The sequence below is a fragment of the Anopheles coustani genome, chromosome 2 (assembly GCF_943734705.1).
Source record: "Anopheles coustani chromosome 2, idAnoCousDA_361_x.2, whole genome shotgun sequence".
Classification (NCBI taxonomy): Eukaryota; Metazoa; Arthropoda; class Insecta; order Diptera; family Culicidae; genus Anopheles; species Anopheles coustani.
Genome location: NC_071289.1, coordinates 73,104,838 through 73,131,749, shown reverse-complemented (window position 1 = coordinate 73,131,749; position 26,912 = coordinate 73,104,838). Strand labels below are relative to the sequence as shown.

At 44.7% G+C, this 26,912-nt stretch overlaps 4 protein-coding genes across 4 annotated transcripts; 2 read left to right on the top strand and 2 right to left on the bottom strand.

Annotated features, from left to right (window-relative positions):
- Window positions 1-94: 94 nt before the first annotated feature.
- On the bottom strand, window positions 95-10,054 carry LOC131264983 (protein rogdi). Its single transcript, XM_058267244.1, has 6 exons — window positions 9,968-10,054; window positions 3,136-3,191; window positions 2,563-2,965; window positions 1,650-1,853; window positions 1,080-1,568; window positions 95-664 (listed from the first exon to the last, which is right to left on the bottom strand). Exons 1-6 carry the CDS (start codon window positions 10,052-10,054, stop codon window positions 596-598), a joined length of 1,308 nt encoding a protein of 435 aa, XP_058123227.1. The 3' UTR covers window positions 95-595.
- A 4,125-nt stretch (window positions 10,055-14,179) lies between these two features.
- LOC131266596 (troponin C) lies at window positions 14,180-20,964 on the top strand. The gene is made up of 5 exons (XM_058269179.1): window positions 14,180-14,273; window positions 15,288-15,315; window positions 17,950-18,093; window positions 18,167-18,418; window positions 20,144-20,964. Exons 1-5 carry the CDS (start codon window positions 14,271-14,273, stop codon window positions 20,167-20,169), a joined length of 453 nt encoding a protein of 150 aa, XP_058125162.1. The 5' UTR covers window positions 14,180-14,270; the 3' UTR covers window positions 20,170-20,964.
- Window positions 20,965-21,016: 52 nt separating this feature from the next.
- LOC131264982 (putative sodium/calcium exchanger 7) lies at window positions 21,017-23,137 on the bottom strand. Its single transcript, XM_058267243.1, has 7 exons — window positions 23,066-23,137; window positions 22,781-23,001; window positions 22,293-22,708; window positions 21,858-22,184; window positions 21,432-21,785; window positions 21,290-21,357; window positions 21,017-21,223 (listed from the first exon to the last, which is right to left on the bottom strand). The coding sequence occupies exons 1-7, from the start codon at window positions 23,135-23,137 to the stop codon at window positions 21,017-21,019; spliced, it is 1,665 nt and encodes a 554-aa protein (XP_058123226.1).
- A 143-nt stretch (window positions 23,138-23,280) lies between these two features.
- On the top strand, window positions 23,281-25,188 carry LOC131264981 (mitochondrial sodium/calcium exchanger protein-like). The gene is made up of 4 exons (XM_058267242.1): window positions 23,281-23,535; window positions 23,599-24,364; window positions 24,445-24,801; window positions 24,875-25,188. The coding sequence occupies exons 1-4, from the start codon at window positions 23,281-23,283 to the stop codon at window positions 25,186-25,188; spliced, it is 1,692 nt and encodes a 563-aa protein (XP_058123225.1).
- The last annotated feature ends 1,724 nt before the right edge of the window (window positions 25,189-26,912 follow it).

Below are 26,912 nucleotides of genomic sequence, written 5' to 3'. Positions count from 1 at the left end.
ATAATTTGGGATAGTTGTCGTGATCGGCGAGAGGATCGTGTAAGGAAAACATGTGGAAATATCCCGTCAAACCATCACGTTTTCACCGAATCCAACTTTCTGATAAACCGGACGAGTGCACGATCCATACCGTGCCGATTCCCGCTTATCCACAGACCCGCAGTTGGATGGGACAACGGGCAGAGGGATGATGAATATGGTGATAAAAATGCATTAATGGACACTATGCTTATGTGTAGTCTGCTTAATCTAATGCAATAACAACGGGAAGCGTTTGTTTAGCAACAAACATCCGAACACATACACACACACGCATCAACAATCGCCCAGTTCGATGGGACAAATGACCTACGCCAACAGCATGTGGGGAACAGGTATAACGCGACGATCGACTCCATCGCAGTGTACCCTTCTATCTCTAACAACGCGAAGATTGCCCGAGTTTTAGTTTGCGTGTCGAATTTGTCTCTCATTTTCCCCCCATAGCTTTTCACCACTTGCAACCGGGCAACGACCAACGGGACGGTATGGTGATCTACGATGGGCACGGAAGCGGCACTCGGCATGTAATGCATCCGCAAGACCGGGTACAGCATCAGTAGGACAGTGCCGATGGCGAGCGGGAGCCGACAGTAAAATCTTTATACTGCGAAAATACTGATATCTGAAAAGATAGATAAACAGAGCCGGGATTAGAAAGGAATTATTGAAAAAAACGGGTTTTTCATAACCCTAAAATTAGCACAAATATGAGTCACTGTGATACTATCGTATGTGTCAATCAACTGTTGATAAGAAAATTCCCGCTATCGAATGCTACCACCTACTTCGGGAGCTTATCTGAAGGGCATCAAACAAAAGCTCTTATCGTCCATTATCCGTACTGTCAGAAGTAAATAACTTTGGACCATTTTCTGCCACGTTCGATGACGGGGTGAGACCTCGTGCCCTGCCGAGATTCCGTCACGCCATGATGACCGTTTTCATCAAGTGTAAATTGATCTAATTGGCATAACTGGTTATTGCAGGCGTCATCGACTGTTTCGTTTTAATTTCCCCTCTCATCCTCCAAGCATTACCTTATCTTTCAGCTGCTGACAAAGTTGCAACGCGACCGTAAACAGCACCAGCACCTCGTTCAGCCACGGCACCGAACACTCCGCCTGGCACGAGTCGAACTTCATCGTGCCCTGGAAGTTCGTCAGCTGGTACGCGACGAAGATCAGCTTATGGCTCTGGATGTAGAAGCTGATGGCGAGATCTTCCGGCAGATTCGGCGAGAGCGCCTTCATGTTGCGGCCCTTCATCAGCTCCTCGATGGGCTTCTTGCGCGGGACGACGAGCGACGTGCGACCGCGCTGCAGGGCCCCAAGGATGTTGCCCAGAATGTGCAGCACCTCGTCGGACGTTTTGAAATGGTACGAACTGTCCACGTTGTCGATATGGTTGATGGCCTGCTGCAGGTGATTGGCCGCATCCTGCACCTGCTGTATCTTCCACGGGTAGTCCTGCGTGATGGAGGTCCGCTGGATTTGCTGCTGCTGGCGCTGCACCTTAAAGTTGATGTCCTAATGGGAGAAAGAAAACAAACGCGCATCATTCATCCATCCGTAGGGAACCATTCCATTAGTGGGCCGCATTTTACTTACCGCATGCGTTATACTATCCCCGGTTAGAGTGACGATACATTTCAGCTGCTCCGGGGCGGCAGTAAGGACGAACTTGTCCTGCTTCTTGCCCTCGTTACCGTACAGCGGGACGGGAAACCGGTGGGCACACTCCACCAGTATGGCGTGCAGTTGCTTCAGCACCGAGTGCACCTCCTCGTGCAGTACCCACTCGAATTCCACCTGCTGTGACGATCACGACGGGCAACGAAACACCGGACCAAACACACAGCGGGATGTCGATGGAAAATGGTAATGGAAATTGAGAAACGGAGGAGGCCAGAAGAAAAACTGATTAATATTACAACGATATTCAATTATCACGCTGAACATTCAGGTTCTAGTGCGACGATCTGCCCGGAGCCCAAGTGGACACGCCATCAACTCTTCAATGATGAATTATTGTACAGCAGACGAAGGACATCGCGGGTTGCAGCGACACAAAAGTGAACAACCTTGTAGATAAATTTAGCCTACTCAAGCAGCAGGCACACTATCAGTGCCAACACACCATCCATGGTGGGGCGCCTTGGTGATAGTTTGCACTGTGCTGATAGATGCAAACGACGATAGTAGGCGGCGAAGTGGGTAGTTTACTAGGCTTTAGCAAAACAACAACATTACCATCCCCCATACGCCCCCCGCCCAGCCAAAGCGTTTAGCGGGTGAAAGATATAGCTTCAATCGCGGCGATTATGCATAATCGTCGACCTGGAATGAATTATTGGCATGTCACGCTAGGTTCACCGAGACAGCGGCTCGAAAGCAATGGAAACGCTCTCCTTGTCACGCCGATTATGTACAATCGTGACGATCGCAACGGTCCCTGCATACTGATAATGAAACCCATCGACTTCCACAAGCACACCCCGTGGACGGCCGCTTGTTGACTCACCAGATTTAGGGCTTCCTCCTTCTCGCAATCGGCCATTTTCTGCCCTACTTTACGCTGCGGTGGCGGACGTCGGTTGTACGGTCCGCTACCAACGGACCCGTAGCTGGTGTTACTCGTCCGAACACTACTGCTTCGCTCGAACTCCCCCGCAGGCCGATTACCCGCGCGTCCGTCGGTCGGGGCGTTCCTGGGAAGGGATGACGATGACGATGGGCCAAAGATGTTCTCCAAGTAGCGCCACCGTTGTCCCGCCGACGACGAGGGGCTCGGCGTTGAGAAGGTAGAGGTGGCGGTTCCGCTGGAACTGGTGTCGGACGCGTCGAGCGGCTCCGAGAACGTTACCTTCACCCTTTTGCCACTCTTCCGCCGGGAGTGCGGTCGGCTGAACCAGTTCGATCCGCTACTGTTGTGTGATGCGCGCAGAAATCGACGGAATCGAAAGAAAACAACAATAAACGCACTCTTAGTACAGTGTCGGATGCAATCACTTCGAAGAGCTTTACGCAATCAACACGATGGCAGCCCGCAAAGGCAAGATTTTCGCAGAAAAGAGCGAAAAATGCACAAACAAACGAGACGAGCACCACGCACGAAGTGATAGAATGGAATGTTTTGGTTTTCACTGAAAACTAGTGTTGGCAGAATCACGATTCCGAAGATCCGAAGATTCAATCCCTAGACGGATTCCAAAGGCTTAACTCGATTGGGATTCGAATCAGATTTGATTTCTATGGGACTTGATTTCAATCGATTTTGTCTTGATCCTGAAATATTTGAATCGACTTAAATTGATTTGCTGACGGAGTGACAATGGTTCAGACCAGGACCAGACCATTTTTACCGAATTTAGGCTTTGGATCAATTCAACCATTGATTTTCTAAACTATAACAAATACTGTGAAAAATCGGCAAGTTTGGTAAGCACGCATGATATGACGGATTGGGATTCGGATTCGACGATCCGGATCTCAGAATGGATTTGAATCGAAAGATTCGAACCTGGGTGTAGGATTCAGTTTCCCCATCACTACAAGCGTCAAAACATGACACAACCGCAGCATGCGTTAGTGTAACCTGCAGGTTTAGATACCTTGAACGACATTCTCCATGGATTGTACCGTTTCTGAAGGAAACGTGTTTTGAACGTTCAAAAAGCCGGTAATGTGAGCACGTGTTAGACCGACATATTTTGATTGATTTTTTCACGTGACATTTATTTTCTCGACATCAGAGAAGTGTCCCAAGAAGCTGACGAAACCGCGTTTGCTTTATAAAATTCTCAAACACTCATATACAAGTTAGGAAAACATTCTCACAACAAAACCCATTACGTTGGAACCAGGCTTATCTTCGCCACTGTAACCGCAAATTTTTTTTACTCAACGTTTTTCGAAGGAATCGTAACATTATCTGTAACAAAATTTTATCTGTGATCTTCTTTACTCAGTACCGTGACTCAGTAGATAAAATTCTGCTGCAGCCAGCAACAATCAAAAACACCCTCCAATTAGCTCACTACACTCGGTTCCCCCCGGCCGGCCGGTAACATTTCGACCAACGAAACTTTTCGATCTTCCGACGTAAGATACGGGTCAGGTTAATGTACCACTTAAAAGGCAATTCACGCAGGACTATGGAAACCACACTTAATATATCACGAGACTGGTGTTCCCGACATGGTTAAGGCAACAATGGGGGAATTGGGCACTTGAGTGGGGCGAGAGTGAAAGTGTGATTGTTGGCAGCTAAGCACCTGCTATCGCATATCATTAGCTAATGATTATGGCTTTATACTTACAATCGTAGCATTTTCTGATCCAGGGGATGTACCGCCGCAACTTGACACAATGTTCTTTTTTATGAAATTGGGAAAAACTACTCCTTCTCAAATGTAGGGAGAATGAAGTGAAGAAAGATAGGCAACAAAGAAAATAAGAGCAGCTTCTCCCGACGGTGGAATTTCGCGTTCCACAAAAACCCGCGTGATCAGCGCCCGCGTGCTCGATGTATCTCGTTCCTCGCTCACATGTACGGTTTTTCAGGGGTTCGAAATTTAGGTTCGATAATTGACAAAATCAACAGATATGATAAACAACTGGTACGCGCCGACTCTACTCGGTCGGTTCGAAAGACGGACAACCACGACGTCCTCGATCACAATTCGTTTGGCACACAACTAACTTAGACACCACAACACCACAAACACACACACAATCTCGATCACTAGTCTGGCGATCCACTGACGCCGATGCTGGATGTGCCAACAACCGCCGGAACCATTGGGACGACAATTGGCTGCCGGGTTGTTGTTCGGGCCGCTTCCACTGATTGACTAGTTTGTGATTTCGTTTCGTATTTACTGGCCGCACGGTTGAATGTTGATAACGGGCGCGCACCGCCGCGCATCCCTCCCCCCAGCTACCTTTCCAGCACCCGACCCGATCCGCCGTTGCTGATAAGCCTACGATGCTATCCGAGGCGCCTTATACTATTTCTTTCCACCAAATCAGCTGGACCATGTGATGCAGATATTCGTCGTGACCTTCGCCGTCGTGACAGACAGGTAGCACACACCGACACACACACTTACGGGGCCTGGATAGGGGGCGCGGGTGCTGTCCGCAGCTATTAATCAAGCGGAACATGACGCATCGCCGTTCCACGATCGTGGATTCGTTGTCCGATGCTCCCCGGAAAGCACCGGCGTGGCGTGAGTGACAGCTGCCGGTGGAGAATGATTAGACAGACGATGGAAAGCAAAGGTTACGTCCATACCTCCCTCCCACCCCTGATGGTCCTGGTGTAAAGTTAACATCTCTCGAAGGGTCACCACCTTCCGCTCATGGTTTTGGTAATCAACCGCAGCAGCATCTTTCTCCGTCGAAAATTAACGCTCAGCATACAGCACCGATACGATCGTTACGCTCTATGTTGATTTATTGCTCCGGCTCGGCATAGTACGAATCTTTTTAGCAAGAAAAGCAAACATACACCAACGGTTTATTAGCAAGCTCCTATCAGTTTTTAGGAGGATGTTTTTTTTCGTTTGAAGAGCTGTAATAAACGTTGTTGCTTCTATATAACATTATCAGCTATTAATTTAGCATTGGTATGATCACATAGCGCGATGTTTCGACATATCAATTCACATTCACATTATGAATTGTTTAATGCAAATATTGCTCCTTAAGGTGTTTAATAAATTTATAAAGAATAAAATAGAAAAGTTTGATCAGCAACAGTTAAATATATGCTTATGTGTGACAAAACATGACGAATCAATCCTAGTATGTTTCATGGCTAAGGAACCCATAGAAATTGAACAACAAAGAAAAGGTAGAAAATATGAAAATTATGCAATATCCCAATTGATAATTTATTACATGATATAGTGCTAACAATATATTGCAAAACATAAGACAAAATTGTAAAATTTTGTATGATTCAATAGTTTAGTTTAGAAATAGTAAAATTGGATGCTAAGGGCCACTGATAATACTCTAAGAGAATGATTTTCAAAATATTTAATTCTTTTTAAGTCTAATTAAAACAAACCATTTCAACATATTTTTTCTGGGGTTTAGTTCATAGCATATTTAGAAGGTTAGATAATATTGAAAGCTGGGAAGTAAATCATCAACTCAAAAACAATAAATAAAAGTGCATCTGCAGTAGTTTGACTTCTAATCCGGTACCTTTTACCAACCATTAGCCATCATGGACGATAATTTAACAATTTCAACGGCTTTCCACCTCACCCGTTTCCGTTCCATCGGCTCCTAAGGCTCACTCCCCACCACCCAACCCACGAGCCGACCGCTTTCCTCGCTTCTCACCTCATCCACATTCGAGACAACGCGATCGCGAGAACAACTTGTTGGATGTCATAAATAAAGCTGGAATTATCTTTTCGCCTTCGGCGCGACGGTGGCGGTGAAAAATCATCATCATCACCATCATCATCATCGTCCGCGCGCAGTCTGGACTGCTGGCGTGGGTGGATGGGTGGGAAAATTCGCGCACGAGCTCACACAACCTCCGCCCAACGCATTCAACGTCGGTGTAGCGTTCGGTGACGCGATGATGTCAACCCGTGTCGGTGAAACCTCCCGGTTTCCTCCAGTTGCCGGTGGGACGGTTTTTCTTATACAAGTCGTTTCTCATCCAGCGTGACCCCGAAAGGTGGTAGTAACATAAAAAACTAAGGTGCATTAGAGCGGCGTACGATGAAAGTTGCTCGGTGCGTGCATACAATCGAAAGGGAGACAAGGATTTAGTAAGGACATCGAAAAGGGAGACATTTTCTAGCACGTTGGGGATGAAACATTTTACTTAAACCATGCACAACGTTCCACTCGCGCAAATATATTTTCAACAGAAAATTCAACTACCCTATCATCAGTCAGCAGATGGACGGCCATCGTAAATCTCCAACAGATGGTGGTTTTCGTTTGGCTGCGAGCCACTGAAGAGAATGAGAAAACGAGTTGTCTTACTTTCAGCTGGTACAGATTGTGGCCAGTTTATGAACTGCTAATTGTGATCCCATGGCAATATTGTGGCAGCGTGCGGTTCAACTTACTAGCGGCACAATGAAATTATTGCTTTCCTTGGGACACCAGGGAGGTTTCTACTTTAAATGATATTTTTTAACGAATTTGTAATGTTCATTATGGTTATTTTACACTAAGCACTGATTTGAAACAAATAAACATTTTGTTTTCATTTTTTCCTATTTGAAGCCTAATGGAGAAACTTTTGTTGCTCCTCCGGAGGTTTCAAACTCATTTCACGATCAAGGATCTTACACACCACGGAAACCTTGGACATACCAGATCAGTGCACTTCACCCTCAAGCGCGACAACAACCAGTTTCGAGCTAGCGTCAGTATGTCTCAAACAAATTCTTCTAGCAGAAACACAATAAAACAAAGAGCCAACGAGAAGATGACAAGTGCACGACAAGCTGAACCGGCTGTATCGGTAGTCCACTTTGTTCGGAGTACGTTGCTCAGGGAAAACAAAACCACAACACTGCACCGCGTTTTGTGTGGGAAAAAAACGAGTGTGGCGGGGGTGGTGAAAAAAAAGGCCTGATGTACTGTTCCGCGGCGCTACCGGTACGACGCACGACGGTTCGTAAAACCTCCGTATTTAAAAATAGACCCACTTCCAACGGTTATGATTTATGCGTCCCGTAGTTTCCGAGAAACGATAAACGGATGACGGCATCGGAGCCGAGCTGACGGTGGAAAACCGACCCAACGGTGGTCCCGCCCGGACACCCGGTTTGTCGTCGAACGGAACCGATCAGCGAATTGATACAGCTAATGGCCGGTGACTGTGGATGGGTTGAAGCTCTTCAAAAGATCGCTTTGAATGGGATCGAGTTGGTTTTTGAGCACATGAGGTAGAGTTTGAAGTTAAAGGAATCGTTATATCTTACAAGAAACGATCAATGGCTTGTGGCGAAATGCTATAAAGGGGTTTAAAAAAGTTGATGTCAGGATGAATTCCTTCAACTAACAAAAAACTATTTTAAGATAGAATGAAGACATACAACACACCAATTTTTTAAAATTATTTTTCAAATCATTATGTTAAATTAACTAAAAGAGGAATACAAACCCATCTCTTAAAAGATACCAGTTCAATTTTGATCATGAAAGATATATTTAATCCTTTGAAAAGTATTAGTATTGCACTGAATATATCTCAAGATTCAAAACTTACATATTTAATCAAACTTTGAAGTCAACATAGTTATCAAATAGTATTTAAATTTGACACGTTCCTGACTAATTTAAAAAACACAAACAATAATTAATATTTTTTCTTAAATTGTTGATCATCACTTGATTGCAAAAAGAGCAAACGACATGATTTAAACAAAATTTGTTTAAGATTCAAAAATCTACCCAACCATGTTTTGTTGTGTAAAATGAATGATGATCGAAATGTATTAAGTTTTCATGTTTATTGATTACTTTTACAACTTGTCTTATGTTATGTCGTTTAACGCGAAATGCACTTATTTAGAAATTGATTTGATGTGTTTAAAGTGTTTTGCTTGGTAGATAAATATACTCGTGTGTCTTTGAGAATTTATTGGAGGTTCAATAAATATGTAACATGGTTACATGTTGGTGTTCAAAACCTTCAACATTGGAATATACCGGACTAACGCAATTTTCAATTTATTATATTTTTTTTTATAAGTAACAATTGAACAATGTAACAATTGAAATATTCAGTTGGACCTGTACAGCGTAAGTTTGGATAGTCAGTCCACAAAGAAGATGCTTTTACCTCCAAATACATGCTTTAACTCACCCACCAACGCCGTGCACAGCAGGTGAAGATCGCCCACAGCTGAGTCGCCGCGGGAACTCACGTCCTCGGCAGCACATCGGTTTGATTTACACCGGACAACAATACAAAACGGTCGGTCGCGGCATTTAAGGAGATACCAGATACCGAAGAAAAGAAAAGATTCCCCAAGGCAACCGTACGCAAACAAAAACCAAACAAGTGGTTCAAAATCTTGCAGAACGGCCCCTCGGGGACTACTAATCAGGCTGGCTGGGTCGAGAAAAACATCCCATCACGAGTCGAACGGTTGGCACGCATGAGTGTGCGTCTGTTTGGCGGGGTGGTTTTGGGGAAAACGTTTCCCCGCCTCCGTAGGTGGACGCAGCAATAACCGGCCGCAGAGACGGGCGAAGTCATGGCGAATTGAATAACCAATAAATATTATGATTAACCGTAATGTACACAATGTAAATAAACGATTTGGATTCTCGTTTTTTTTTTTTGCTTTCTTCTGTTTTATGTTTACTCGCTTCGCCAACCTGACGGAATTTTCCTTCACGCCCATAGTTCCATGCCGCGTGCAAATGGACCCGTGATTGCAGTCGCTTTCCAAACGGTGGGAAGACAACCAACTAGGTTTCCCGGACTCTTTGGCCGCATTGCCCGCACAATGTGTGGTTTCGAGATTTAATTCTTTGACCAAACGACGCAAACAGTTGTAAGTCCATTTCAAGCGGACCAGTAGGTGAAACGTCGTTTTTCTTTCTTTCTGTGGAAAATACACTTTGAAAACACCTTTCCAGCGTGGGTTTTCCTTCGTCGGGGTCGAGTTTTAATCGCAACCGTAGTGTAATAAAAGAACACTGTTTTCATTTGACACCTGCTTTCAATGCAATATTTTGGAGGATGATTTGTTGGTTGCTTATTTTTCTTTCTTGAAAGATTTGTTTTTAGACCACAAAGCGATCCGCTCTCACTTTCCCCGTAATTTGCCAATTAAACTTGGTAGTTGAAACGATAAAAGGCAAAAGCGAACACAAAGGTGTTCTTTCATTCAAACTCCTCCGTAGCGGATTTCCTCACATTGACCCACATTGGCGCCATTTTGCGCATCGCTGGAACTGACCAGCTCCGAGATGCACACTGCGCCCTGCAGGCGGTGCACTTTGCGGTCAGACATTTCCGACTCGAAGTCCGGCGAAGCGCGAGCATTTTCCTCGGTGCAGCTATTTTTACCGGCCACCTTTCGACGGTGGAAAACCGGGCAATGACTACGGCCACGCGTCGATCTCAATCACCCTCCCTTTCCCTTCGTTCTGCCCACCGAAGAGTGAATGCAGAACACCACCCTGGAAGAAACGGGTTCCTTTTGGGTCGTACACTACTTCCACCAGGTTTTCCCGGTTTCCTTTCGGCGCTGCGCGGGGGTGGGCCAATTAAGCCGGCTAACTGCGACACTTGTAGCGCACGAAACACACGTCCAAGTCCTTTGTGCGCCGCCAGGGACAACCTTGAACCGGTTTAAGTGGCCACGGGAAGGTGAGAAAGCGACGGTGGACGATCACTTTGCTGAACGTGCGCCGATCGCTGGATGCAGTTGCACTTGCAACCTGTCACCTGTCAATCAGCCAAAGGTTCACCGATGGCGGACGAACAAACGCCCTTCAGATGAGCTACTTTGATTCATTTCTTTAATAGGTCTTAACGAAAAATAAGAGCAGAAACGAACAAAATAATTTCCTTCTCGGCGGAAATGGAACGGGAGCGAGCGTTTGGGCCGTTTTAAAAAACGTTAAAAAGTGGAAAGAAAACTCATATCAACTAAATGGAACAAGAAAATAACCTTCTTATGGTTATTCTTAACAGTATCAACAAGGTCAAAAAAACAATGATAACCAGAAGGAACGTTTTGCAAAGAGTTGACGTGAGGGAACTCTCGTAAAAATGTGCCATTCATTCGTGTCAACTCGAGAGGTATTTTCCTGTTATTTATTAACTGTTTGCAAATTCCTTAAAATCTTACTGATGAATTTGATGGCATATTTTAATGCATTCTGCTGGCCGAGAGTAGGGTCAAGGCTCGCATTTCTCAAGGCATACGGAAGGCACTTGACATTTTCTTGAACCAAACCCTTACTTCATCATAGCAAGCGTGTAGTGTAGCCATTTGCTGCAGGTGCTCTTCATTCTAGAATTTATTATTCTACTCTTATGGATTTGTTTTTCTTACCATGAGATCACGATGCAGCGATCGTGTGTTATGCCAATACCAGTTTTAACTGGTTGCACGAACGTACGAACTATTTCTAATACACGAAAGAAGCACGACACAACGCTCTCAAAGGCAATAATTTGTCAAACTCGCTCACGTTCTATCTCGGTTGTTCCCAACCTCCCCGTTGGGGTCAGGCCTAAGAAAACATTCACCCAGACCGTTGGCAGGAAGAAAACAATCATTACCGTACATCATTCGGGGGGTGGTGCTACGGTGTTGGTTTGTTTTTTCTTCCCTCGTCTTGCAGCGCAGATTGGACAAATTGTACTCTAGAAACGTAAAATGAGAAAACCCTCGAACGATCGGTGAAAGGCACGTTGAAACGACATCGTGGTACACGCGACAATGTATTTTTGCAAACAGATTTTCCAACCCCTCCCGACGGTGCGAGATTTCCCTCCGCGAGTAAATTATTCATCCTAGGTTGAGCAGACGTGGTCTCACTTCATTCAGCTTTTTAAATCCGAAATAAATTGCTCTATCACCTGCTGCCTTTTCCGTTCGCCCCATCGACATCGCCTTGTTTCTTTCTTCCCGTATTTTTTTTAGTTGTTTTTCTTCAGGTTTTTTTCCTTTTTAATGCGGAATGTCAGCCGACAGGCCGCGCTGCATCGCGATTAATCACGAAAAAGGGGCAAATATTTTTTGGGGCTCGTCCGTTTGGGACGCAATCGCATTACTTGACCGGCTAGCCACGATATCTGATACGCAGCAAACAAGAGGGTAATTATCCCTCACTCGGCTCAGATAATATCGACGATGGTGCAGCCAGTTGTAATTCACCATTGCGATGTTATTGCTTTTGACGAGTCGCATTCGCCGACGAAACCCAATACGAGCAGGACAATCCCACCAGTCCTTTCAAAATAACCTAAAATTATAGTTTTCTAGTGGTTTACACCGCCGTGAAGGAAGGTTATTGTTGGTCAACAAAGCTCCCCGATCCCCGTGTGGCCTGTTTCCTCGTGGCATTGGGCGGTTGTTTTCCCCCTTTGGATGATCACTGACGTGTTGTTGTTGAGCACGCAAATGAAAATTAACATTGACACCGAAGAACCTATTTTTCTCGTTGGTGCGTAGCTGATGTTCGAGAAAACTCGACAAACTGCGATTTCCCATGTGGTGCACAGCAAAATATTCTCATAATAAGATGTTCAATATACACGAGTGGTAAACAATCGAGATAAACAACAAACGTAAAGTAAAATACGTTACATTCAACAAATAGCTCTACTATCAGGGGAAAGTTCTACTTCCAGGTCGAAGCGAAAAGCAGAATACAAAATATTCCTTGTACAAACCGACCTAAGCTGACATTTTTAAATACTAATTTATGAAAACACTTAACACGCCGAAATTCAACGTATTGGATCATTCGTTGATCCATTGTAATGTCTGTATTTTTAACATGTGGCCAAAATAATGTACTAAATTGAACTATATTTTAGTGCGTCCCAAAACTGTAGAGTTCCAAAACTGATCTACTCACGATCACTAGCACCAAAGAATTTAAGTTTTTAAATGAGGGCAAACAAGATGATCAATAGCAATGCCAATGATAATAAAACGGATTATAATAAAACTACCCAAATAAACACTCCACTTCGTCCCGTAAATTGTTCTGTACGCGCTGTAGTTTAAGCTATTGATTTTAATGTGGCAATTTCACGTTGCGAAATATTAGTTTTCTTTCAAAATACACTCAAGCGTAGGAGAAGAGAGTATTGAAGTGTAAACGTGGCTCAGTTGATAATGTAAACAAAGTGCGGATTAAAGACCTATTCGTTGGTAATTACACGTAAATATTGCGGGCCACAAAGGTAAATTAAAAATCATGAATAACCAAAAAACATAAATTAAACAAATGCATATTTTAAATATATTTGGCAGCTTCAATTATCCAGCAGTCGCAATGCCAATGCTCCAGTTGCAGTTCGTCTCACAGCTGAAAATCGTATCCCAGCGGCAAACCCGGCCTCGAGCTCGAGTCGACACTCATTAATCTTCCGGCGAAAGGCGCAGGCAGGCAGTCGACCCAGTGTGTTTACATTCGATTGACCCGGCCGCCCTTCACACGCCAGTGCTACCGCAAACATTTTCCCGCGACCGTCCGCGTAACAAAAGTCAACATCGGCTGCATCGGCGGCGCGAACCCAAATGGCTACACAACGCTCACATGCAGACGGGCGACGGTGCAACGTAATTCGGCCTACATGATGCGGCGACCGATAGCAATACCGACCCGGTTCCATAAACGCAAACATTCTGACCGCCCTTAAGAACCAAGCGCGCTCCGTCTCGTCTCGATTTTCCGGGGAGCGTGTGGGAACACCGAGCTCGAACGGTTGGAAAACAGCTATAAGGGTGGACACGATCGCGGCTTCGTGCCCGCCGAACGACGCCGACATGTGTTTTTACCCCCCACACACACACACACTTAGGAGGAAAGTTCAACCAACAGAGTTGGTAGAAAGCGACTTTATCCACAACCCGATGAATGAAAAGAAAATCGCAGTCGCGATGGAGTGGGACGTAAGGGGTTCTGTTTGTCCCAATTTTCCGCCGGCGCGATTCCGCATGAAGCGCACGAGAAAATGCTACTGCTTTCGAGCCCGATTCTAGCCGCTGCAGTTACGCGCAATACCGCGATCGTTTGACCATCCCGTAGATACACACACGCGCACACACACTCGGTCGCTCTCTTTCCTTCTCTCTCTTCGAGACGGGAAGGGACGCATGGGGGCCATGTTTCCATTGGGTCAAGCTAATAAAAACCGTCCGTTCGTCCGTGGGCAGCAATAGTAGCGTTGGGAAAAGCGTGTACAGTGCAACGGAAAGCGATATTTGGGTCCATTCTTCAGGGCCAGCACAACCACCAGTGAACACAGCCAGTGTGGGAGAAAACCATATTAGCGCTCCAGGAGAGAAAACTCCTATAAGAAGTGTCGAGCAGCAGCAGCAGCAGCAGCACGAACCGAAAGGGAAAGCGATCAGGAAGCGAACCGTCCGACGATCAGTCGATAGTGTGCAGTCGTGTCGGCAGCATCATCCCGTGAAGCAAAGCTAGCGAAAGTTCTTCAGTTCTGTTCAGTGTTCTTCGAACTCACTTACAACACTAGCCATGGTTAGTAGATCAGCTTGGGAGTCGTTATTTGTGATCTGTGTGTCATGTGAAAAATTGAGTTTATTTTTGGAATCAAAACTGTGCTCGCTTCATTGCGATTTAATGGATCATAATTGTAATTTGAAAAGCAAGAAGTGGTAAAAAACAGTCAAAGTGAAATGGAAAAGTTTTCCAATATATTAAAAGACTATTTAAAATTATGCAATTTCAGTTAAAACAAGCAAAAGTGGATGTTAAAATAGTTGGAATGCCAAAAGCTGTGTAGCTACTACAATTTTTACCAATGAATTTTCTAGATTCCTGCAAGTGTAAAATTTTACAAAGCTTTAAAATACTAAAAGTTAATTTAAACAAAAGACAAAACAGAATTTTTTTTTAGTTAATACAAAAAAATCTTATAAAGAAATAAAAAAATTAGCTCTTTTAATAAATGATGTTCATAAGACTAAAACTAGGAAGGAGAAATAGTACATTTTTGAAAATACAGCTTTTAATTTAACACAATTTTTTCTTGGTAAAGGAAATTAAAAACAAACCAATGAAACAAAATTATATTACTCGGCCTACTAAGTTCGTCGATCTCCAGGATTTGATTAAAAAGGCATGCTAAACGAAACGAAGCACCAGGCGTCTCCATGTTGCATCAATAAAGTTTGGATGTAGCAATTTCGGGTTTCATGTATCGGATGGAAAAAAAACTCCCCGACAAGACAGACGAGAAATGGTGGACATGGAAAAAGAACACCGAAAGCCGAAAATCCAGGTCACCCGGCTGCCCTCCGGATTTTCCAACCAAAGTGTTTTTTATTTCCACGATGGAGACGCCCGGTTGGCGGTCGACACGGGGTTGACGCGGCTTCTTTTCTGTTTTGCGCGAGAAGTGGCCTTCGTCGCAACATGTCACATGGGGAAATACAATCCATTTTCCAACCCACCGAAGTGGTGAAGAAAAATGGGAAACGCTTGCTTCTTTACATGCCCCGTCCTCACCGAATCTCTTACGTCTCTTTCCAGGATGATCTCACCCCCGAGCAGATTGCAAGTAAGTATATTACAACACTTTCCAATCAAACAACACCCACTCGCGCGGGTTTGGTTGTTCTGCGTGAGGGGAAGGGGAAAATCATCACCAAGCAAGAAAAAAATACTACCACTAAAAAGTGAGGCAAACAGTGGCGGGAGGAAAAATATTAATAAAAAATGGCAGGCACATCCTTCAAAACCCTCCAAATGCGCCAACACGCTCGGGAGCGTTTCCAGTGACAAACATGGACACATTTCGAACCGCTCGAGGTGGGAAATGACCAACATTTAACATGGCCTATGACGTCGGTCGACCGTACGATCGGCCCGCGATCGGGCGCCATCTGTTTGTAGTGTGTCGTTTCTACTTCCATTTGCTTTCAAGTTCTATTTTCCTTCCACCAAAAAACACGCTGTTGCCAAAATAGCGTCCCACACGCTGGGGCCACGCGACACAAAGTCCTCTTCCTCAAGGTCTTTGCTACTCCGGTGTCGAACTGCTTCAATAGCACCGAGTGGCTAATGACTAATTGCCTGTATCCGGTCCGTCGCACGGAGGGTTAAGAAAATCGGCGTTTGGCGTCGGTTGCTGTTGGAAAAATCGCTACACTTGGCGTCCTCAATTTGTGAGCCAATGACTCGCAACCACCTGAGCCACTCAACACCGACCGTTTTCCACTTGCGGTTCAAACCGGATGGATGAGTTGTTTTGACTCGTCCTCGGACGACTCCTACCATGTGTTTTGTTTTTCCCAAACACCGTTCGGGGAAATCCATTCATTTCGAAAGACCTGCCCCCCTGATCGCTATTTTGACAGCCTTCACTCATCGCCCGGCAACGATCGGTATCGATTTTTCCGGTTTTTATTTTCCCTTCGGATCGTCACGTCACGTTTTTTCGAAGTGCTCCACATTTTTCCGCTTTTCTCCACCGGGTTATTTACCGGTTCTGGTGGTTGTGAACATTACTCAACAAATACGTTCCCTTGGTTTGCGTTTCAGGCAGTCTTTTATTTTCCCGATCAATCCTGACTCATGCGATCAGTAACCCAAATTTGTTTGGATGTTTCTCCGCTCTTCCAAAGTACTGAAAGGGAACCACCGCAATTACTTTTCTCGACCACAGACCCCTGTCGACAGAAAGGAAATGCATTGAAATCACAACGACTGGTAAAATCTTTCCCAAAAACCACCCCCACAGGCCAAAGCAAACCCAACGTGACGTAGAGGAACGATTTCGTTCCATTTGCAACTGGTCCAAAAATAAGTTATGGATTATCCCTACGATGGCAGTCACGAACTCTGGCCAATTTTAGCGAGTTTGTTTTGGAAGAGTGAATGCTTGTTTTTTTTTGTTTGATTTGTTTTGGTGTTCGTATCGTTTTTCTCTCCATCGAACATGGGTTTTTACCCTTCACCCACGTCCAGGACGAGTTGGTATTAGTTGGTGGGAAGTTTATTTATTACCTACGACTGAAGGAAGCGAAATAAATTCCGCCCAATCGTTGTGAGTAATGGAAATTGTATTGTAAATGGCATTTGAATGTGCCAATTATTTCGTTAAACCAGAGGTTCCCACAGTCTGTTGAGAAGTTGACTAATTATTTTATTCCAATTAGTTATGAAAACTATATTTTATTCTCTTTTTTTCTAAAATGAATTAAAACAGATATCAAAACAGTATTTTAAACCGATGGTAAATTTAATTTTGTTTTACACCGTCCAATCAGTTGCCAAAATTAAAAGTTGTAAGCTTAAAAACCTCAATCAGCATTAAGTCAAGGTGAATTCAATATAATAAACGGAAACAGATTTAAAAAAAAACGTAAAGCCATACTTAAATATCAACATAAAAGAGGGCATGTGAACAATTATAAACATTTCCGAAAAAAAATAATAATAAAATAAACAAATGGCAAAAAACGTAAGACATCAACAAGTCTATACAACTAATGAGAAACACAAATGTGCTACCTTAAAGAGGAAGAGAAACAATCTTCCCAAAGTTCATCGACCCCTCCCCGGGAGAGCCACGGAAACATAATATCCACCCCGAACCTTTCACGGTCCAATTAAACGTGGCCGCTTGGTTGCGAACATTTATTTCGCCGGCGACAACAAGCCACCCTGTTGCCATTGGCCCTGTCCGGTATGATCCTGCGAACAATTACCGTTTCAGCTGATCGTCGGGTTGAAGTGAAGCTGTACCTCGGTAGCACATTTTCACTTTCGTAAGCATGATCGGACCGAGCGGAGGGCCCGATTTGGCAGATGGCCAGGGCGAGCGGTGCGTGTTGGCGCTGGCGGAAAATCTCAGGCGAGCGAGTCTCGGGCAGACGTCGAGCAGACGATAGACGGCCGCTCGGTGGATGCTGTCCGCTCGATTGACATCGCTAATTGGGCGGAATTCGTTATTGGCACTGCCCGTCGGATGGACCGTGGCGAGTTAGATAGTATTCGCCGTCTCTTGACGGAACCCCCTCGCCTCCCGCGAGCCGTTTGGGACAGTTTTATTAGGTTTTAATGATTTCTCTACCGTGTTATTTCATTTTCAATTAATACACATCGACCGATGTGAACATCGACCATCCGTCCATTTGGCACTTGTTCGGCTTTCTAACCATCCGTTTTTAACCTTCTCCCCCCCCGGCAGTCCTCCAGAAGGCTTTCAACAGCTTCGACCGGGAGAAGACGGGCAGCATCTCGTCCGACATGGTGGCGGAGATCCTGCGGCTGATGGGCCAGCCCTTCAACAGCAAGATCCTCGAGGAGATGATCGAGGAGGTGGACGAGGACAGTGAGTATCCGGAAAACCCGCATCGCCAAGCTCCCGAATCACACCCATCGTTTTTGTTCCGCATCGTTCCCAGAGTCGGGCCAGATCGAGTTCGCCGAGTTCGTGACGCTCGCCGCCAAGTTCATCGTGGAGGAGGACGAGGAGGCGCTGCAGAAGGAGTTGCGCGAGGCCTTCCGCCTGTACGACAAGGAGGGTAATGGGTTCATTCCGACCACCTGCCTGCGGGAGATTCTGCGCGAGCTGGACGACCAGCTGACCGACGAGGACCTCGACATGATGATCGAGGAGATCGACTCCGACGGTTCCGGCACAGTTGACTTCGACGGTAAGTCCCTTGGCCACCGCTCTGACGTCAGTCCCACGGTCCCTCCCTCCCTTCCCGTTTGTAAACAAGACCAGCGCGACTATCATTCCCCAAAAAACCTTCCCGGTTCCGGATTACGATCCCCGATCGGGAAAAAAACGCCATCTCGTACGCGTAGCCATAACTTTGGTTTCACTCTCGATGGCCGCACGTTTGGAAAACATCGAAAACGCCATATGCCCCCTTTTATCGAGCGCTCCCGTGCCGGCGAAAACCCTTTCCCAAGCCGGAAAAGCGCACGCGAGTTGATGTTTACGAAATCGGACAAATAAACCTTCCGAATCTCGATCTCGGCTGCCACCGAAACACCGTTTAGACGAGTGTGTGTGTGTGTGTGTTAGTGTGTGTGTGTGGACCGCGCCATAGCCACTATAAACATCTCATAAATGCTAATAATAACAGCCACAACCTCGCCGGAACGAGCCCTTGCCAAACCGGTTGGCCAAGAACGTTTTTGGTGCGTTTGTTGTCGTCTTCGAACCGTTGTACGCATTGTGAAACGATTTCTCTTCGGTTTCCCAAACAGGGTTTGGGGAAAATTTAAACTGTTTGACGTTGGGTTTTTTTGGGAAGGAAGGAATCCATTTTGGAGGAAGATTTTTCATTCACAATAGGCTACCTTTGTGAGTTTTGAGTTTTATTCAAAGGCTAAACAGTATCAGACAAAGTAAAGCACCCTTTAAGCATGTGCATGGCTATGAACCCTGAACAACTCAGCCGTCTCATCCCGATAATGGGACTTCAAATTATCGTCATTCCAAGCATCTTCCTAAATGCCGTCCGCCGTAAAACTTTGCCACTTCTTTGCTGATCCGTGGTTTATGCGACCGTAAATCAGGCCCCAAAATTACGACCCATACTTGTAGCGTGCCGTAAATCATCAAACGAAGCACCATCATGTCTCGCGTACTTTTAGCGAAAGCCTGCACACAGGCATAGGCCCTCGGTGACAGGACGTTTCTGAAAAAAACGGGTCCTCCTCGGGGGGAGGATGTCGATCATCGCGACGGAACGGTCGATCGTAAACCGATCCGATTCGGGTCGGGAAAGAACAAAACCATTTCCCGACACCATTTTCCCCGTGTTCACGCTTTTTCGCGGTCGGTGAATCGCGAGGTCTCGTGTCCCACGGCACGTACGGTTGGCAAAAAATCTAAAATTAGTCCAGAGCGCTGAAGAGCAGGGGTGTTTCCATGGGGCCATTTTCCACGGGGTGGGATCGGTTTCATCGGACGTGGGGTGGAAATTTGTGTAGGACGTAAATAAAAGAGGACTCGGGACGTACATTGTCCAGGAAACCAACAGTTGGCCGTAGTTTGTCGGTTTTGTCTCAAGCGGTTGCGTCTTTTTTTGAAACTGTTGCCAACAAACTACATCCAGATGCGATTTGAGATTTGAACAGAGCAAAAAAAAAAAACCAACCCATAACTGCGTCCAACGGTCTTCGGAGGTGGTAGTAATAATTTCCAGGACAACATTAAACTCTCATTTCATGTTCCTCTCTGGTTGTGGATAGCAAACGATGCACCTTTCATTGGGTCGGTTATAAAAGGCAGCTGTTCGCTTAATGTGTCACATCTAGGCGACATCTTTTACTACAATCTTGGACCTGGACACAAACCCACAGCGATATTAAACTGCGATCAAATGTTCCTAATACCTCTCGCAATCTTTTTATTGTTTCAGAATTCATGGAGATGATGACCGGTTAAGTGCTCCATCTCCATCGTTCGTCCCGGAACTGACGGCGCATCGGGAGGCGAATTTTACTGCTAATCAAATGGTGCTACACCATCATACTTCGGTATCATTATTTATTGCATTCACACACATACACACACACATACACACTCAAACATACATACACTTTCAACTCCCTATTTTGTACCTTTTGGTCCAAAGCTGATAGCTTCCATTTCCAACGCTCTTCATTAGTTGTTTTCCCAAGACCACCACCACCTCGTTTCTTCCATCTATTGGGTGAAACAACCCCCCAGGGGGCGGACCCCGTCATCTTCCTTCTAGTCGATGCGATTGCTACAGTGTTGCTGGACTGTAGTTCTTTTTTCTTTTGTGAAGCGTAGCAAATTCTTAAATTAAGAATGGTGGACATCTTGGTCTGTCTGGCATCTCGTAGTGGAACTACCGCGCAAGTTTCGTGCAGATTTCTCAACCAGATTCTGCCGTCAGGTATTAGTTATTGGAAGATTTTTACTTTGATTCCTAGACTACACACTGTAGCACCTTTTTTTAAAACAAAATATAAACAACAACCACAACAAAACAAGATTGAGTGTTGCAAGAATTTAAATCCTTCGAATTATTTGATTTGATTTCTAATGTGTAAAACCATGAATTACCGACAACATTTATGGAGCAACTACTGTCCTAATTTTCACGAGTAAGCGCAAAGTTTTACACAGCGTTTCGCATTTGAACGACCTTTCTCGAGGCACTACTGTATTTGTCTTATGTCTTTTGTTTTCGTACTGTATTATTAATATTTAATAAAGTTACAAGTTTAATAAAGAACAGTGCACTTATGCTTCACGCTTCGGGTTAGGGATGATGATCCGTGCCGTAAGGGTGAATGAGTTCAAACTCGCCCAGGAAAGAAAAGATCAAAAACACCAGGTAGGTCACTATCATGCACAACCCGATGCTTCTTCGCCCTTGGAAATTGGTGAACAGCAACCCCATCCAGGTGGTCGTTAGGATTTGCAGTAGATACACTTCACAATTCTCTCCCATTACGCCTTTGCGAACCTACTTGTATAGGGGAGTTTAACAGAGATCGATTGTACGATGGAAAAAACCGCGCCTAACACTTACCTCTGCATCCAGATGGGGTTCACCAACCGCCTTAGCTATCAATGTAAGACCTAACCCGAGGCAAAGATCTAAAAGTATGAAAAAGATTGTGACATTGTACAATATTTTCTCTGTGATTTTGTCCTCACAAATGGACACATACTCAACAGTGGCCCACCGAAGCAAGCGGCAAACGCCATTTTACCGTATCCCTGGCGAGCTAGCGCTACGTTGGAGAACAAATCGCCGACACTGTTGCCCCAGGCGAGCAGCGACAGACCCAGGATGGACTTGGACAGCTTCAGCACGATCCCTACAGTCTCCAGCACGCTCACCACTTCCTGGGCCACGATGTAGATCACTTGAATGCAGCCAAGGAAGCTGAGCACGGTGAAGAGTTTGTGGTACCGTGGGCAGCGATCGGTACGTGAGGTCCAGAATATAGCCAGCACCCATGGAACGGACGCTAGAACAATCCAACAAGGCACAGGCACGTGGAAAATGCTCGTAAAAGCAACTAAAACCAAAAAGTGAAATAAAGTGATTATTATACAACTTCAACAGGGAAAGCATTTTTAAAGATACTTACAACCATTAACGAATGTAATGAACAGAGGTAAAGTCAAACAGTGCAAAATGTTCAGCAGCTTACACCAACCGTCACGCTCCGCTGTAACGTCCACGATTGGAATGGTAAGCAAAAGCACTAACACGAAGGGAACTTTCATAATGCAGAACATTCGCGACATCCAGCTTCCTTGCGTCCACTCATCCGTATCGATGGGGTTCAAATGAATCCAGAAATCCCGAAGCAATCCTTCATTGTCGGGTATGTTTTCTTCACGTTGAGGAATTGTCCTCTCTTGCACATGGACCGGTGCTGGTTCACGACGTCTAATGATAATTTCAGCTCGTTCTCTAAGATTTTGAAAGGACACGTCCATCTCGGGAACTTGCCCATGAAGTGATGCTTTCGAAAAAAGAAGAAGCACTCATTTTCAAAACCTTGGTATATAAATGAGACGAAGGAATTTACCTCTACGCACTTGACGCTTTGCCCGGATAAACTCCCAAACAACCAATCCTAAAAATACCACGTAGATTCCAATCAGCACCGAACTATCCAATAAGCTAAACCGTTCGTCGGATGCCCGATAAGTTATCCACAGGACAGCCACCACAAACAGGGCCAAATCCCTCGAGATTGCCCACGGTGCAAAGCTGAAGGGTTGTATTAGCAACACCACGCCACCAATCACACCGATAACGAATGCCGCCGAACCGAGCAGCTCGGAAAACATAAGCTCAGTATCGGCATCCGGGTTGGCGACGGCTGTAAAGAGATCCGGCGAACCATTACCAAACGCAAGAACAGTCACTCCAGCCAACGCTTCACTGATGTTCAACGTCTTTGCAATGGTGGCCAGCGTTGGACAAAAGCTGTAAAGCAAACATGATGACGATGAGCAGAAGCACGCAGAAGCAAGACACACAAGATCCTGGAATACCTACAACTGATCCGCAGTCGTACCCAGGACAACAAAATAGTACATGCAAACGCATAATAGTAGTAAAAATCCGAGCCAAAATAGGTACTCCCGGTCAGAGCCGATGGTACAGTACAGGAAACCAACGTAATTGAAGTAAAACCGACTTTCCGCGCACGATTCTGCCATCTCCACGAACTCACACTGCTCCTCGACACTTAGTTTGTGTAAGTAGGAACAATCATCCTGAAATTACATGGTACAAATGAGGCTGAAATCCAGTACAGTATTTGATAGATTAGGAACTTACAGCTCGAGGAAAGTTAACGTAGGTTGCATGCCGCGAAGAGCGTGTGAAAAGAGAACTCGTTTGATTACACATTGTTGTACGACAAACAACAATTTTATCCTGGCTTCTTTGATCAATTTGGACACTTTGGTTATTTCGACAACATGAACTGCATCAGAGTTGGCTGTGGTTAAAAGTTGTTCTTCAGTTCCAGTAACCAACTCCTGTCTATAAAGATGAGTTCCGGGAAGTTGTTAGATTTTTTTACCAACGATACGCCAACGTATGAAGCCCATCAGAATATAATCGTGTCCCTTAAGACTCAACCGTGCAGTAACGTGCATTCAGTACACGCGGATGAGAGGTGCCTTTTCGTGCAGGAAACCGAACATTGCCGTGAGTCGGCACATTACATCGATTATATGCACTTTATGTATTGCATAGTCGATAGCTCAAATGTGATCCTGTTTGGCCTCGCAGTAACAGGTCTGGTATGTAAGAACATCTGTTCCTATTGAGTAGTTAGTCATTAGAATCTCGTTTCCAATTCTTAGTGTTTGATAGCTCTGACGCTTGCGTGCATCATACACAACATCTGCGTTCGCCGTTACGTCGATGCGGTACTCTACGTGGCCAAGTCGTTACACCTGAACGAGTACATTGCAGGCGTCACGCTGCTCACCTACGGCAACGGACTCCCGCAGGTACTGTCCATGCTCAAGCAACACACAACCGGTGACACCGAGCTTATCTTCAACCAGTACCTCGGGACGGCCGTCTACCAAACTTCCTTCCTGGCCGCACTGGTGATCTCGATGAGGCGTTTTTACATCTACCCGGAAGTGATCGTACCGAACATTATCACCCTGCTGGTGACTGCCATACTTGTTGAGGCGTTCATGTACAAGGAACAGGTTGGGATCCTGAAGACGGTCATCTTGTTCGTGCTGTATGTGACATTCCTCTCGGCGCTCTACACAATTTCGCTCGTGCTTGACCGACAAGGGAACCGATCGCGAAGTCAAATAACTGTTCGAGATGCTTCCGGCAACGCGTTGGATATAAGTCGCACCGAAACTGATGGGAATGAAGGAGAACAGAATAGCATATGGCAAATATTGCGAACATTACGACGGGGAGGATTTCGTAACGCCAGTTTGTTTGGGAAGATTATCTCCCTAGGCAATTTGCTTATAGAAGCGATTACAGCGATGCTTCTCCCACAAGTGAACTATGGCTTACCGCTTCACGGCTGGTCGAAACATTTATTCACGGTCAATTTGAACTTGTTTCCCCTGTTCTTTATCTACACGGCTTTTGGTAAGTAAAACGTGTCAATATGAGACATCTCTAAGGGATCGATAAATAATACCTCTTCCTTAACATGTTCTGTTTTGTAGTTGATGTGTTGGACACACTGGAACTCGGATACGTTTGCCTTGGCAGTCTGGCGACAACGGTTGTATTAACAACCATTATTTATTGCACCACCAGAACCGACCGCAAACCATTTTTCTTCAACGCCTTAGCTCTTTTTACGGTGTTTGCGACCTCATATCTCGTAATGCTCCTGATGTACGAAATGGTGGCCATCCTTGAAACACTCTCCATCATTGCGAAAATATCTTCCGCTTCGTTCGTGATCACCGTACTATCCTGGGGTAACTGTTGGATCGATCTGGTTACCAGCATTACCTTGGCCAAACGAGGATATCCAAGGCTCGCGTTTGCTGCTTGTCTTGGTGGACCTGTCTTCAGTAAGTCCATCCTCTCCCATTGTCTCTCTCCGTGCGCGGTGCATTTCACTACACGATGTCGTTTTTCTTCCAGATATTCTGATCGGTTTATGTACGGTATTCTGTGTGCAGATGATACGGACCGGGTCCACCACAATCCATGTGCGCGATGGCACATCCGGTCCAACTTGTGCTGCGTATCTGCTGGTGATCACGCTAACACTGCTCCTCTCGGTGCTATTCTCCCGCTTCCAGGCTCGCACGAGTCTTGCTTTCTGTCTTTTCACGTTGTACTTCACCTTTCTGGTGTACATCGTGCTGTGCGAGTTTGAAATAACCCACGGCTATGGAACCGACCACAATGACGATGGCGAGTATTTCCTGGATAAAATTCCTAACCAAAGATGAAATGCCGTACTAACTGAAGACGAATACGAACGTAATATACGATCTACAAAACAAAGGTAATATTTGGCGCTTTATTTCTGTTTTATTCCCAAAATAGGTCGACAATAGTTGCTTTGCTTTATTTAGCTTTCAACGGTTTAAAAGATGAATAATGTATAATAACATTTCATACGTCCACTATTAGTTACTGCTTGCATTGATACATCTCCATTTTTCGTAGCTATTCTGTTATTGGTTTATTTATTGTTGTTATATGTTCGGCAATCTTCATAACTCTTTCATTCCCGCCTGACGACTGCCTCATTGCAACAACATGATCGTAACAGATAGAATTGGGTGAATTATACACGTTGTGGAATCTCTCATTTCATTTACTTCCATGCAATGGCAATTTGGACTGCTAATTATATGTTCTGTGTGCTCTCGAGCGTATCAAAGGTATTATTTAATCTTATTATATCCACATCGGATTGTGTAAGGATATTTACGAAAGCGAAAGTCAATTTCGCTATATCTCTTTGCTGCGCATTTATCACTTAAAGGCATTTGCTTCCGACAAATTGGCTCGAGTGCATGTAATTGTTTTGATTTTTATATAAATTCGAATTCGAATAATTCCATTTGGTTCCCAAATACCGATGCAGACGGACGATTTTGAAGAGTATACTTAAAAAAACAAATGATCATTGGGAATTAGGAATTGTTACTTATCCGCCCTACTGGTCTAAGTGTTTGCGGACTTGGTTTCTTTGAATGTTATTCTTCTGCACCATCATATCACATCCATTACAGTCATTAAAAGGACATGTCATTACCCGGTCACTCTAATGGTCATGCTTCCTATTGCTTGCTCTTCGTTTTCTATAAAGTTTGATTAAACGTGCAAACTGTGTGAAAGCAAGAGCAGTTCGTAGATAGTGGATTCGTGGTGATTGTGAGTTTAGGATTGATTAATAAAACCATATTTCAAGGTAACACAAAAACCTTTACCAAAACATTTGTTTGACCCGGAAACAGTATAATGGAAATAAACCACCAGACCAAACAAAAGATGTGCCTTTAAATTACAGTTAAATACAAAATGGTTTTACACATTGAATATTTACAAAAAAAAAAGTGCTAGACTAAAAGTGTTCTGGAGAAGTGGAATTCTTTGCATCTGCAACACTAAACATGTATATTTGGCGGGTGGTACTAGGTGGAGATCTATATTTTACTCTCAGCAGTGAAACGTATATATAGATTCATTTTCTCCTACACCGAGAAAAGACTATAATAAATGCTAGAGAAAACTACGTGGTCAGCAACGTGGGAAGCCTGTTGATTTTTCAAAAAAGTATATGTCGTCAACCAATTTAAATTCATTCCAGCGGATGATGATGGTGCAGAGAGAAACACAAACGCAGGGTCCATGGAAGTGTTTGTTCGTGTTTCAGATGGGTGGAATTGTTCTTCACGTTTCGAGCATAAATTCTTTTAAAATTCAATTCCGATTGTTATTTGCCTCAGTTTACTCTATCTATGATAAGGAAGGTATTCTAGAAGTTAATAAACCTACATACAGCTAAAACATGCAGCCTGGAACCATGGAAGGAAGGAAGAAAATGTCACTAACTCTTCCGGTTCTATTTGCGCAAACAAAATAGAACCCTCTTTTGCTGCCATCATTGACTTGGGTGGTGTAGTTTGGAAAGAGAACTGTTTGGAAATGCGTTTAGGAAATA

Bases quoted from the DNA above. Each gene is read 5' to 3' on its own strand.
- LOC131264983 (XM_058267244.1), bottom strand. From the start codon at position 10,054: ATGTCTGACCGCAAAGTGCACCGCCTGCAGGGCGCAGTGTGCATCTCG. The intron at 2,966-3,135 runs GTTTGTTTGTGC...ATCACACAACAG, and splicing joins TCGTGCGTGGTGCTCGTCTC to TAGCGGATCGAACTGGTTCA. The intron at 1,854-2,562 runs GTGAGTCAACAA...TGATCGTCACAG, and splicing joins AGGAGGAAGCCCTAAATCTG to CAGGTGGAATTCGAGTGGGT.
- LOC131266596 (XM_058269179.1), top strand. The intron at 18,094-18,166 runs GTGAGTATCCGG...CATCGTTCCCAG, and splicing joins CGAGGAGGTGGACGAGGACA to AGTCGGGCCAGATCGAGTTC. The intron at 18,419-20,143 runs GTAAGTCCCTTG...TTATTGTTTCAG, and splicing joins CGGCACAGTTGACTTCGACG to AATTCATGGAGATGATGACC.
- LOC131264982 (XM_058267243.1), bottom strand. From the start codon at position 23,137: ATGTGTAATCAAACGAGTTCTCTTTTCACACGCTCTTCGCGGCATGCA. The intron at 22,709-22,780 runs GTAGGTATTCCA...TTTGCTTTACAG, and splicing joins GGTACGACTGCGGATCAGTT to CTTTTGTCCAACGCTGGCCA. The intron at 22,185-22,292 runs GTCTCATTTATA...AAAATCTTAGAG, and splicing joins GCGTAGAGGTAAATTCCTTC to AACGAGCTGAAATTATCATT.
- LOC131264981 (XM_058267242.1), top strand. From the start codon at position 23,281: ATGAGTTCCGGGAAGTTGTTAGATTTTTTTACCAACGATACGCCAACG. The intron at 23,536-23,598 runs GTATGTAAGAAC...TCCAATTCTTAG, and splicing joins GCCTCGCAGTAACAGGTCTG to TGTTTGATAGCTCTGACGCT. The intron at 24,802-24,874 runs GTAAGTCCATCC...TTTTTCTTCCAG, and splicing joins TCTTGGTGGACCTGTCTTCA to ATATTCTGATCGGTTTATGT.